This window comes from Haemaphysalis longicornis, unplaced genomic scaffold (genome assembly GCF_048455015.1).
Source record: "Haemaphysalis longicornis isolate Haplotype H1 unplaced genomic scaffold, Haemaphysalis longicornis Haplotype H1 scaffold_1, whole genome shotgun sequence".
Lineage (NCBI taxonomy): Eukaryota > Metazoa > Arthropoda > Arachnida > Ixodida > Ixodidae > Haemaphysalis > Haemaphysalis longicornis.
This window is the reverse complement of record NW_027526203.1, coordinates 365,303,840-365,316,971: the sequence shown is the minus strand read 5'-3', so window position 1 is coordinate 365,316,971 and position 13,132 is coordinate 365,303,840. Positions and strand designations below refer to the sequence as shown.

The 13,132-nt window shown below is 47.3% G+C and overlaps 1 protein-coding gene across 1 annotated transcript; it reads left to right on the top strand.

The window, feature by feature from the left end:
- Positions 1-1,539: 1,539 nt before the first annotated feature.
- Cmpy (crimpy) lies at positions 1,540-13,052 on the top strand. The gene is made up of 3 exons (XM_077686263.1): positions 1,540-1,807; positions 5,057-5,171; positions 11,580-13,052. The coding sequence occupies exons 1-3, from the start codon at positions 1,758-1,760 to the stop codon at positions 11,694-11,696; spliced, it is 282 nt and encodes a 93-aa protein (XP_077542389.1). The 5' UTR covers positions 1,540-1,757; the 3' UTR covers positions 11,697-13,052.
- Positions 13,053-13,132: the final 80 nt, after the last annotated feature.

Sequence of the window (13,132 nt, the reverse complement as noted above, 5' to 3'; positions counted from 1 at the left end):
CAGGAACCTCGTTTCTTGCCTCTAGGCGTTACTGCGATCATCGGAACGAATGTTCCATGGCCCGTTGAGCCGACCTAAGTTTGCTTTCAAGTTGTTTAGTAAGGCGCCAAGTTCCCGCTCCATGTGTCACCCCCTCACATTTATTGCCGAACTTGTCGCTGGAAGTTCTACATGACTGGCAGGCCCAGCTTCCGCAGGCTTTCACATATCTCCCACAGTGGACCGCGTTAGCACACTCGAACCCGCGGCCAAGTCCAAAGCCAACGCCCGCGCTACGAACCCAAAAGAAATGCTGTGCTCACGGAATGTGATCAAATCAGAATCAAATCAAATCAATTTTTTGAGCTATAGACGATAGCTCAATAAGATAGACGCCGGTTTCATAACGCCATGGGGAACAAGGTTCCATTCCGACTACGGAAAGCGTTTTTTTTTTCTTTCTTTCCAATTGTTTGTTCACGTTTTTGTTCCCCGCCGCTGCTAAGCCCGTGCCCTTTGGACTTTTGACGTGACCCTGTGGTTAGGTTGCCAGTTTCACGGCGTAAAGGTCCCGGGAGCGATTCCCGGAACCTCCCTAACCACGTTTTTTTTTTTTTGTTTGTTTCCTGGGGCTTCGAAGTGTTTTGGTGCGACGGACGGATTTGTGTCGGCCGCTAAAATTTGCTGCTAAAATTTGCACCGCAGCCTATATAGCCTTTCGGCTTTCATTTTCACTGCTAGTTCCCCTGCATATCACCCTTTGTAACGTAACATTGCCAAACTTTCGTGACGAATTGCGCCAGAAATAGACGAAATATGAAATCACGATACAAAATGATATATCAACTCGCCGAGGATGGTACTATCGTTTGCTCAAATTAACGCTAATATTTAAATATTTAAATCATGTAAATTTTCGGCCCAAATCAAGTCGACTGCTGTTAGTATTAAACTTGCTATCGCTTGAATTGAATTCCACCTGCAGTGAATCAAGTTCCTTCTAAGCTGTAGTTATTTTCGCAGTGTTACGTTATTCTATTTCCCTGTAATAAGAAACACAACGAAACTATAGAAGACCTTTCAGTGAGCGATAAGGAGGGAGTATACGCTGTCAGTTCCTACTTTTTATCTTCCCCCGGCCGCTACAACTGGTAAAAATAGACCTAAACCGGCCGTCTCGAGCAGGAACAAAAACACGTATGGTAAAACAGAGCGAGTCGTCACGGACGTTTCGCAACACCTACACAACACTAGAGCGGGATACCACAGAATAATTTTTCACCATCCAGACCATCTCTTGACACGATCCCGCGTCAACATACAAGGCCTGTTTCGTCGCGGGAAAGTTGCGCTTGCCAACGCTCTCGTACGTGGCGGAGCGCGCAGCCGCATCGTGTTACGCTTCCCACGTCAGTCGTCTGTAACCCAATCTCCGAAATCACCAACCGGGAGTTCCTCCGGGATAAACCCAGCCTAATCAACGGTTGCGCGCCGGTGGGGGACTTTTCGGCAAGCACGCAACAGCCGCAACACCGGGCTCCCAGCTGTAAGGGGTTTTACGTCTTAGTTGAGCCCCCCTGAGGAAGTAGCCCACGTATGGTAACCAGCCAATTGGTGGGAGGGGCACCGACAGCCCCTCCTAGACGGGATGTGCCGCTTCCGGCTGCAAGCGTCCTCCGAATCTCATCCGCTTATAAGCGCCGCAAGGAAAGCAGCCGAGCTAATTAGAGCATCCCACCAAGACGCAGACATCCCGGAGGACGTTGTCTGACAAAACCATGAAGGCCTCTTCTAGCATCGTGCTGTTTCTTGTCGGCCTCGTCGCACTGTGAGTACACATGCCTTTGTTTGCATATAAATACCTTTGTTTGCCTGTACTACGGATTCATAGGGCCGTATTCTGAGTCCCACCCCAACTCCATTTGCTCCCTCCACTCGGCTGAAGGGAGGATTCCGCAATGCTTACGCACGGAGAAATCGATTTCAAATATTTCCTCCACTGGAGGCTCGAGTGGAGGGAGGACTCAGAATACCAGGGACAGTCCTGTTGTGTTTGGCAAACGCTTCTTTGCCACGGCACTTTTAACTCGTGAAAAAAACACGTTCCAGAGTCACTAGTTTCTTTGGATAAACTTTGGATAAACCAATGAAGTGCAATGAAGCAGCCGGAGACCATTTATCTTCGGCTGTTAAACGAACGGCTCAAGTTACTAGCTATCGGCGTCCGGCACGGGGCTTGAGTTGTCGTAACCAGAATTTTATTTTGGAAAAGTTTCTTTGCCATTTGGAAAGCGGATGTTCTTCCTTTCCAGCGCCCAAATTTACATACGTACGCATATGTGGTTCCGAAAGTTTTCCGGGGTGAGGGGTTCGAGCCCCTAGACCATATCTGCATAATGCCATTGGCGCAGACTATATGTTATATGCATATAACCGCAATATCAGAGTATGTTGTAAGTACACCGTATCCACTGTAGTAGGGTGCTAACTTGGGAAAGTTGCGAGCATTATCTAAATGAAACACTGGGCTTTAAGAGATGGGACGATAGAATAATTTTGCAGACTTGAGTCGTGTCTGTCATTTTTTTCTTTCGTCCTTCGTCTCCAAGATCTTTAACTTCGCAGTTACTCAATTCGGAGATCCATTGTTTTATTACTTTTTGCATTTTGTCACGGCTATCTTTTGGTGCTTTCCTAGAACTGGCCCAGAGACAGTTTCCCGTTCCCATCGCATTATTAGTGTACGCTTCAGTAGCCCATCTCTACAGATGAGGACGTGAGGTGAAGCTCGTACCCTCCCGCCGAGATAATTGAATTGAGAATGCGTATCCAGTTCCCGATAATGTCAGCTTATACGGTTACACTCTCTGGAAGTTGCTTGATTACTTCACAGTCGATTACGACCGACCCACACAGCGGTCAGGATATTTCAGCAATGCACTTCAACATGTTTTCCCGCGCTCACGCGTTCGGGCCGCATTCCGTTGCGCACACGCACGTGCATCACTCTCGATAACAGCTTCCGTGGTGTTAACTTCCTACCATATTTTCGCGGAATCAGTGACAGTAGAACGTCACAAGAACTTGCCGAGGCGGTTGTTACAAGCGAGATATGAATTTGAAGTCCTCATTTTTTGCTTTAATACTGCCACTTACCGGCCTTTGGATAAACGCTTTCCAGCTCTGCTTTGGACACTGACGCTTTTGTTCGGGACGACTCAGGGTATAACTGCCACTTTGGTTCTAAAGCGCTCGTGAATTCCCTGACTTGTGGGAGGTACAAGTGAATTTATTTCGATTAATTTAGACCACCGTGAGGTTCTTTAACGTGCACCAGTCGTCGTACGCACGGAGGTTCTGCATTCGCGTTCAACCAAAATGAAGCCACTGCATCGATGATTTGAATCCACGACCTCGCACTAAGCAGGGTACCTTCATGTATAAACTGCAGAACGCCCCCTCCTATGAGGAGCCGTGCCGGATTAAAATGCACCGAGCGGAACCCCCTGCCGGGAATCGAAGTGGAACCGTTAATAAAACAAACTTCTTCATTCATTTTATTCCGTCGGCTGCAACATCTCCGCCTGGCAAGCGCAAGCAGCTAAGTTAAGGCAACGAGAAAATTAAAGTTAGCCGATAAGAAATAATTGTTCTGTAGCACAAGGCAAAAAGTCAACGTTGCATGCGGTGAAAGAGCGACTGTTTCATAGTCATTAATATCATTAATACACAAGTCAGTTGTTGCAAACAGTAATAAAGCACGATGCAGAGAAGGGTTTGGGCAAAGTGCAAAGGTGGACTTACTGCTCGGCGTCGTCCAGCGATACTTGAAACATTCAAACTGAGGAAAGAGATATATCACTCCTGCTGCTGTTTATAGGGCGATGCATGGGTGTGAGCAACCTTATGATCGAAGTTTCGACCTCAGGTAGAAATGGACCTCAACCTCACCGTATGATGCGAGGTAGCCTTACTTTTTTGGGAAACCGCTGGGTTGAGGCAAATCGCGGAAATACGACCTGCTGAGTGACTGAGGTCGGAGATTTTGATCTCAACCTCCGCCGAAGAGTTTCGGGTTGGACGAGGTTCCTGCTGGAAGTTAGGCTGGAATGGGGTTCAAGACCAGCGCTTGATTGATTGATTGATTGATTGTGGGGTTTAACGCGCCGACGCAACGCAGGCGATGAGGCGCGCCGTAGTGGAGGGCTCCGGATTAATTTTGACCACCTGGGGATCTTTATCGTGCGCCGAAATCTCGTACACACGGGCGTTTTTGCTTTTCGCCTCCATCAGAAAAGCGGCCGCCGCGGCCGGGAATCGAACCCGCGACCTCGTGCTCAGCAGCGCAACGCCTTAGCCACTGAGCCACCGCGGCGGGTCCAAGACCAGCGCGCATATGCTTTCCCGTGTGGACACTTTTCCACCTTCTTGAGAATTTGTGATCCGTATACAGGCAATATTGAAAGTTTGAAGGAAACAACCATGCTGCTGTGTACTTGAGGCATAGTAAAAGCGTGCCCTGCGACACTTCAAAATGCGTTTCAAGAAAAGAAAAAAAAAAAGCTGAATGCGGGCCGACATATAATCCGCGTACGCCTGATGAAGCATGTTGGGCACATGCCACACAACAAGAACATTAGTCAGGCTGCCAAAAAAAAAGTATGTAAGAAAGAAAGCATTTTGTGAGGCCGATCAATTTAATTTAATAGCCTTTTACTCAATTATGCGCATTGTGACCGAACCCCACGGCGCGATAAGGCTTTGTGCGATTTCGGCCGCTTCGAACTTTTCAGCGGGCGCTTTTGCATGCTAGCCGCGGAAGCGAAACGTGTGTGCTGGGGGCAAGCCGAAAATCAGTGAGGCACGGCGTGCTCGTGTATACCGCGCATTCTTGAGATACGCGAGTTCTTGTGGCAAACAGGGCGCTGCGTCTTGCTGGGCCGGCCACGGTGCACCTCGACTTATTCGTGTCGCTGCCGTAAAGTGCAGCCGGGTGCATCGCTCGCAGGCTTCCGTGAGCATGCCGTGCGGCGTGTGTGGCTGACCGCTCATTTCGCTTTCGGTTCACAATCGCCAGAGCCGAGTCGATGCCCTCGTGTCCAAAGTGCGTGGAGGTCGAGTGCCCCCTGGAAGAAGAGTGCGCCTACGGAGTCACGAGCGACATGTGCGGCTGCTGCAACGTCTGCGCCAGAGTGAGTAGCGCCCGCGCATCTTGCGTAACGGGGGAGGGGGGTAGAGATGACGCAAGCACGACTGCGGAGGCCGTACAGAATGGCCGCATCGGACAGGCTTCGAATCGCGAAATCGTTGGGCTTTGTAGCGTTCCCTCTCGGCGCGTACAACTCTATGCGACGTCGGAAACATGAATGGCTTTTCCGACCTTTCAAGCTTCTTTAGTGACGCATCGGTTCACCGCCCGCGCTGTTATGAGTGACCCTTCTTATCAACGCTTTCCCAGCTTGCCCGCCTAAGAAATGGGAGGGGGGCGAAAGAATAAGACTAAGTAACCAATTTTAGGCACCGATAAACCCGACATCATTTTATTACTTATCTAGTGCTAACTAGCGTTCCTGTCCAGGGGCTGCGGAAGGCGGGGGGCGGGGCCGCGGGGGCGTCGCTCTAGGCCTCCTTCCCCCTCCTTTTGCTAAAAAAAAAGGGGGCTTAGCCCACCATCCTGGTTTTGACACGATTAGACGAACCATAGCTCCATATCCCCCCCCCCCCCCCCCCCCCAAAAAAAAAAAAAAAATATTGGCTGGAGTGCACGTGGTTTAAAGCGCGGGGCTCATACGAGCGAGTCATTTCGCCAGAATGTACAGACCGTCGCAAAGGCTAACCAATTGGCATCTTCTTCTCTTGTAACTTGTTATTGACACATTACTATCCCTAGAGTTTTGCTTTTCCTTTTCTGTGTGGAGTAAATGATATCCTTCCCATAATTTTATTCAAGATGTCGTTTGTATCACGCGTGAAGGCGCTTGCAAGTGCAGTTTGAGTGCCTCGAAGAGGGTACGATTGGTCCTCCCTAACCAAAAGAATAATAACCCTTAATTTTTCATAACGTAGGATGTTAAAAGTGGTAAAGAGCTGCTACATAATCAATTAAGTTGATTCAAGATTCAGTTGGGAAAGCGCAGGGCCGGCCTCTGAAAAAAACCTATTCATTCCACACGCTGCAAAAATGCACTCTGGTTTGTAAAACCACAAAGTCATCATCATATCATCATAGTCATCGTTGTCGATTGTGTTGAACCCCTCACCTTCAAACACTTTCGAAGCATCTGTCCATGGCTACGCCGCATATACAGACAACTACAAAAATAATAATAACCACGCGTTCTCTCGACGGCGATGTACTCGTTCTCGAAAACGGGCGACGTGCTCGTTAGATAACTGGTACTAGAAAAAGGGTGATTTCTATTTCGAATATTGACAATATCCATGACTAGAGACCGGAAGTTTAGGCACGCAAAATACAGGTTTTAGGCGCCTATAATAGGCATTGAAAACAGCCATTTAGGCATATATAGGCACCAAATACTTTCGTTTAGGCATATATAGGCTCAATTCGTATTTACTTCAGAACCATATTTTATCACAAATTTTTTACTTGCAATGATACCGCGGACAAATCGTGCGCTGCGACAAAATGATTTTATTTTCTTCGGGAAAATAACCCGCACAAAGCTGCCATTTTAAAATTTACGCGAAATTCAGAGGGACTCACCAGCAAAAGAAAGGATTGAAATCCATAAAAAACCACACCAATCTCAATGATTTTCTGCTTGAAGTTGTACCCCATTTCAGCCGATAATTGTGCGCGAAAAACAACGCTCAACGTCCACTGAAGTGGGGGAGCGTTCTTGCGCTTCGGGACGCTCCATGATCTCATTCAATCTGAAATATCACAACGTTTGCTCTTCAGAACATTCGGCAGATATTTTAGCACACGGAATCCAGACATTTTATGCCAGACAGATTTAATCAACCGGTCCTTCGGAGATGGTGGCGGATCTATCCTGGACCTCCCAAATGAGCTCAGCATTCTTAGACAGAGTGGCGCCAAAGCTCTCAGGTGCTGGCATGCTTTCTGCTAAAGGATGCGAAATAAGCACACGAATGTGCCCGGTCACGTTGAAGTGTAGCGTACTGCAAATACCTTGGGATTCGACGCTTTTGTCGACTGCAAAGTTGTTGATAGAACCCGATGGTTCTGCGTTATTGTGCTGTCCTCAGTTCCTGAAGGTGTAACAACGGGCTCTGGTGGAAGAGGCACAATCGATAACTGCCGCTGGAAGACACAACTGCGCTTCGAATGAAGATCTTGACTGCAACTGATTATTCATTGACTGAGCTGAACGACCTTCACAGCTTTTCGCGACACCGATGAATCCCGTGGATAGTACAGTGAAGGGCAATAATTGTGTATTATTTATTGAGCCATTCGGTCCTGCAGATGCAGATCATTAGCGAAGCTGCGGGGATAACGCAATTCAGTAACTATGCACTATATGCCGATTATCAACATTAGACAGCACGCACTGAGATTCTTTGGAACTAATTCCCTTAGCGCTAGATTTCCAAATGCCCTTAAAGATTACCCGGCACGGCAGATGACGGGTGTCACTATTAGATTACTTGTAAAAGTGCTGAGATCCCCATTCATAAGATACGTTTCTCGTTCCTTCTTCGTGCTACACGTACTGCATCTTGCCAGACGGCGGTGTACCTGTTATCGGCGGCTGACAGTGCTTGTGTTCCTGGCGTCACCTTAGAACTTTGGTGCCTCGGATTTGCACGTGGTTTCCCACAGGAGGCGTCTTCGACCTTGAGCGGCGTGTACCCGGCTCTTTCGCGTTCGTTTTTTTTTTTTTTTCAGCTGTTTTTTTTTTTATTGCGTTAGGAATAAATAGGGTAACCGGCAGAAGTTTTCGCTCTTGATCTGCGGGCACAGCGCGTCAGGAGGACATAGAACCGAAGAGCTCGTGCGGACAGGGGTGACGTCGGTGAGCTTGGCTGCGGTGTCGCTGCGCATGGGTTTCTGGCGGCTCGGCCGAGGTTGCAAGTTCGAGGTGGTGGCGGTTGAAGCGCGGTTTGCGATTCTCGGCGTATTTGGCACGACGCGCGTATTTTTCTTGCAAACGGCGCGAAACAAATGCCGTGTCGCGGGATTCAGAAGTGAGAACATTCCCTGCAGTACGCGGACTAAAAATATCCAAAAATGGCATATATAACACAAAAAAGGCATTTTTCCGCGTCAAAAAACCCACATAGTCAAAATAGGCACTAAAAAGCCGATATAGTAAGAACAGCTAGGCACAATAAACTATTGCTTAAAATGCTCCCCTTCCCTTAGTTCGTGCTTATATGTTAAATAGGCTTGATACAGACTGAAGAAAAAATTAGGCATTTTGCCTAAAGTTCCGGTCTCTATTCATGACAATATTACGCAACATCTGCGGACTTAATTATATCTCTCTATTTGGCACCCACTATAAAATAAAGGCGGGCGAACGCGCTCCGGCGGCGGTCGCAATGAGCAAAATGTGATAATCACCGTGCGTATGGCGAGAAATGACAGGCTATAATGGCAAAATTTTTGTAATCATGTTCCTACGTTCGCTGATACTGTTCGCAAGAGCGGAACCCTACTGCATTACAAAAACTCCGCGCCTGAGATCTACGCGCCACCACATATTGCGATGGAGACCGCATCTCGACAGACCAAGTACGAATAGACCACTTGGGAAATACGGTGTGCATATTCAGGCAAACCACATTTGTCGTAATAACAACACGGCTGATAGCTACAGTGATGTCAGGGCACGCTGTTTTCGCATTATATGACTTACACCGTACACACACACACACACACACACACACACACACACACACACACACACACACACACACACACACACACACACACACACACACACACGCACGCACGCACACACACACACACACACACACACACACACACACACACACACACACACACACACACACACACACACACACACACACACACACACACACACACACATACACACACACAACGCAGCTTTGAAGCAAAATCGAACAAGAACAGCTGCACTACAGGTTACATTGTGTAGCACGCGGTAAAAATTTAAGTCAACGCTGCAGTACTCCATTTCCACTGTTCGACAAGAATAGCGTTCCGCGGCCTCTTTTGTTGTTGTTGTTGTTTTTTTAGAAAACTCATGCTCTGTTGCACAGGGTAATGAAGCATCGGATGCGGAGGAGGATTTGGGCAACGTGTAAATGTGCTCCGTACACATCATTATTTTATGCCATCATTCATGGCATTATTTGAAAGAATCGTCGTCCACACAGACGTTCTGCATTTTGCATTTGGTGAAGCTACCACGGCTTCGATTATTATTACTTATTGCATAATAATAATAAAAAGGAAACTGCACTGAAAAGTAACCATTTTAACGTGTAAGCAAACTTGAAGCAAAAGGTTTTTAACAACCACACAGGATCCGAATGACATTGGCTGCATAAAGGAAGACTAGAAACCTTGCATTGTTAAAAAAATTTAGCCGCGCCACGGTGGCCAAGGGGCACCGCGCTGCGGAGCACGATGTCCGCGGGGACAATTTACGACGTCACCACGGCGGTACGATGGGTACGAAAAATTGAACGTCTACGGATTTTCGACGTATGTTAATTTGAGCCCCCCACGTAGTATATTAATTCGTAGACCTCTACATAGCGCGAGGGTGTTTCCTCGCACGCTGTAAACGTCAAATATTAATTCTGCCGCAAAGTTTCTGATTACGCCATGAATTTTACGCACTTCCCGCATTCTTTTCGGCACCGCTCCCCTCAACGTTTTCCCCTCTCCCGCGCATCGGCTGCTTCCGCGCCACACCCTCTCTCCCTACTCTGGTTTCTATTCGCGGTCATTTCCCGGCTCGGTTGCCAAGGGACGCATGCAGGGGATGCATACACGGACTAGAGTTAAGCAGTTTAGCTCTAAAATTCAACAGCTCTCTGCCTTTGGAATTAACAGATAAGGAATTTGCCAATTTGAGCTGCACATCTATGCACATGGTGGTGTACGGGAAACTGCAACGACGTCTGTATTGATCAATCTTTGGCTAGCTTTTACTTTCTACAGCGAAGCTGTCTTGTGCTAGGTAGTAAGTTCCGACCAAAGTATCAAACGCGCGCGACACAGAGCTAGTGTGAAATTATCTGTAGCTCTCAATCTAATGTAGGCATCTTTGAAAAAAAAAAAATCGTACTGAAATTGGTCGCTAAGACGAGTCCATCGTTACGCCAAGTTTAATTTACTTGTAGTTCACAGTGAAGTTATCAACATTACAGAATTTCCGTCTGCTGTCAGTCTACGGAGGGAGTATAGTTACAGAAAGCGGCTGTAACTCTTGTTTAATCGAAACTACCACGAAAAAATTTTTATTACGATTGGCCGCTAAGCTGACTCCATCGTTAAGCCGAGCTTCATTCACTTTTCATAACTAGCTAGCTCGCAGTGGCGTTATCGAAGTTACATAATTCATCTGCTGTAAATACAGCCGCCTACAGAGGGAGTTTGGTTACAGAGAACGGCTGCAACTCTTGTTTTATAAAAATTCCTCTTCCTTTGTCTTCACAGTAGTGGAGGGGCTCTATAATTTTTTTTTTTTGAAAAATGCCTCATACATACCGCACTTGTGAGCGTGATCTGTAAACTTGAAAGCCCAGTTGAGCGCCGCCGGCTACCCGTGTCACTTCATCTCGTGTGCTGCCCTTCGAGCAGTTATATCATTGCCTACAATAATGTTACTGCTTTAAGTGATAAGGCATTTCTCGTTGTATCACTGGTAACGCCTTGTCCCTTAATGTTCTGTAGCATGCCGTCATTTTTATCCCCAAGATTATTTTAAATGAGCCTTATATTACTAGTTTCCGGGATTTTACGGCGTCCGCGCGCGCGCGGAAAAACGGAATGTGGGAAAGCCCACTTACAAAGACTAAGCCTATCACCAAAGCAAACGCATATCGCCGCTCGCGTCGGAGAGGAGAGAGAAACTTTTATTCTGTTGAGCCCCTTGCGAAAGGCCCAGCAGCCAAGGCACTCTCCTCTAAAAAGTGAGAGTGAAAGAGCCAACACAATGAAACGCATGTTGCCAAATAAAACGCGCATTGCCACTCACGTCGAAGCTGCGTGTGTCTGAGAATGTATGACGTAGTGTGCTCCCGATAAGGCGCTTAAACGCGCAGCGTTAGAAAACGAACATCCCTGTGTGTGTGGCTACTAGAAAGCGGTCACCGCCAAAGCAGATGACCACGTCAACGCTGAAGAGAAAATTACTTTGTACCTTTCACCCAAGTTCTGCGTCACTTCTATGTCGTGCGATAAAAAGCTTCACTGGCCATCCACTTTTGCCGGGCCGGAATGGCGGGTTATTTTTTTATATTAATTTTATTTTCAGATTAATGCATTAATTTTTAAACATACCAAAAGAATGTTTTTTACGCTTGTAACATTACTACTGGGGAGAAATGTGTGATGTAGCAGGGCATGCCGCTCCTGCTAATTAATGCCCTCTTTCTGCACTCCACAGGGGCCTGGCGAAGAGTGTGGCGGCTACTGGAACATTGGAGGCACCTGTGCCGAAGGGCTAACGTGCAAACCCAACACAATGTACTATCAACTGCCCGGAATGTGCATCTACAGTTGAATGTCTAAGCTGCCCGGCTGTCACAGCATGGATCAACGGAAGGTGGTGCTATGGCCACAGTTTGCCTACCACACTGCCCTTCTCAGAAGACGCTTTGTAAAACTCACTGGGCCAACACTCCCACACTGCACACCTTTCCTCCAGTCAGGATACCAGTTGCCCCGTCTTAACCTACTATCCCCCTAACACACCCAAATAGGCAGCGGTCGGCGCACTCCAACATGTGCCGAGGTCGTGATATTCTGTCCTGTTCCTGAGCAATTCACAGTGACAACTGAGCTGAACTGTATCTGGCCCATTTGAGGTTTTTTGGGGGGCGAAGCCCCTTAGGCGTCTCCTGTCGGCGTCTCCTGTTGTCGTTTCATGTAGTCACGGTACTAAAACACTGGGGTACTCTTTTTCCAATTCCTCGCGTTAGAACGTAACGTGTACTAAAAGAACACACTTGGACACTAAATTTCCAATGCCTCACACTAGAACGTTGCATCTCTGTGGGCAAAAATGCGTACTAAAAGAACACACCGGGACATTCGTTTTCCAACGCCTTGCGCTAGAACACTTTGTGCTTCAAAGACACGAGACTTTCAGAGCAAAGCTGTATACCTCTACCTCCAATGGTTTCACTTCTGTAGGCAAAAACATCAAGGCGCCATGAATACACTTATAGACTGCATGCTTCGCCCCTCCCTACGTTTCATGGAGATGTCCCGGTTTTTAGACTTTCCGTAGTTGACGTTGCATTCATCGATCAGTGATTGAACTCCAAACAGTATTTTTTACTTTCCCAGCCAAAATTACTGTGTTTTGTACATCCAAAGGCCATGCTAAACATCTGCGAGCGGGCAGTATACAGTGTGGGCAGCTAGGTAAAATGCCCTCTAAAAGAAGCTGGCAATCAGCACTGTTGCTACCATCTAGCTGCGAAGCAGACATTGGTTAAAGGCTTTTATGTCGCCATATTTTCTTCGCACAATGTGGAAGCAGCGCGAAGAACACAGGCCACAACTGCAGGTGCTGCGTGAGATAGTTAAGCAACATCAATGTGTTGTGCCAACAGATGCTACAAGTCTGTGAGGGAAATAGGTATCACCCCAGCTTATGCCTCTTGGACGGGCGCCAATGGTCCAAGGTATCCAAGTGATCTTTGCAGAGCACTGTTCTAAAAGAAGTTAGGTGCTGATGCAGATTCAGTCAATCCCGTTATGAACAACAAAAGAAAAGAACCACAAGCATTTCCTTTGGACATTCTGCCTCCATTCCACTATGAACCTTACAAGCAGTGTCCATTATTGTGCCCGACACCGGACATTCCCTTCTAGCACACTATGAGGAGGTTTCATGCCTCTACTCCACAGAGCACTTCACAAGATATGAACAAATAGCCATAGAATTGGAACATTTTGCCCACCTTTTGCCTCCAAAGAGAAAGAAAAAGA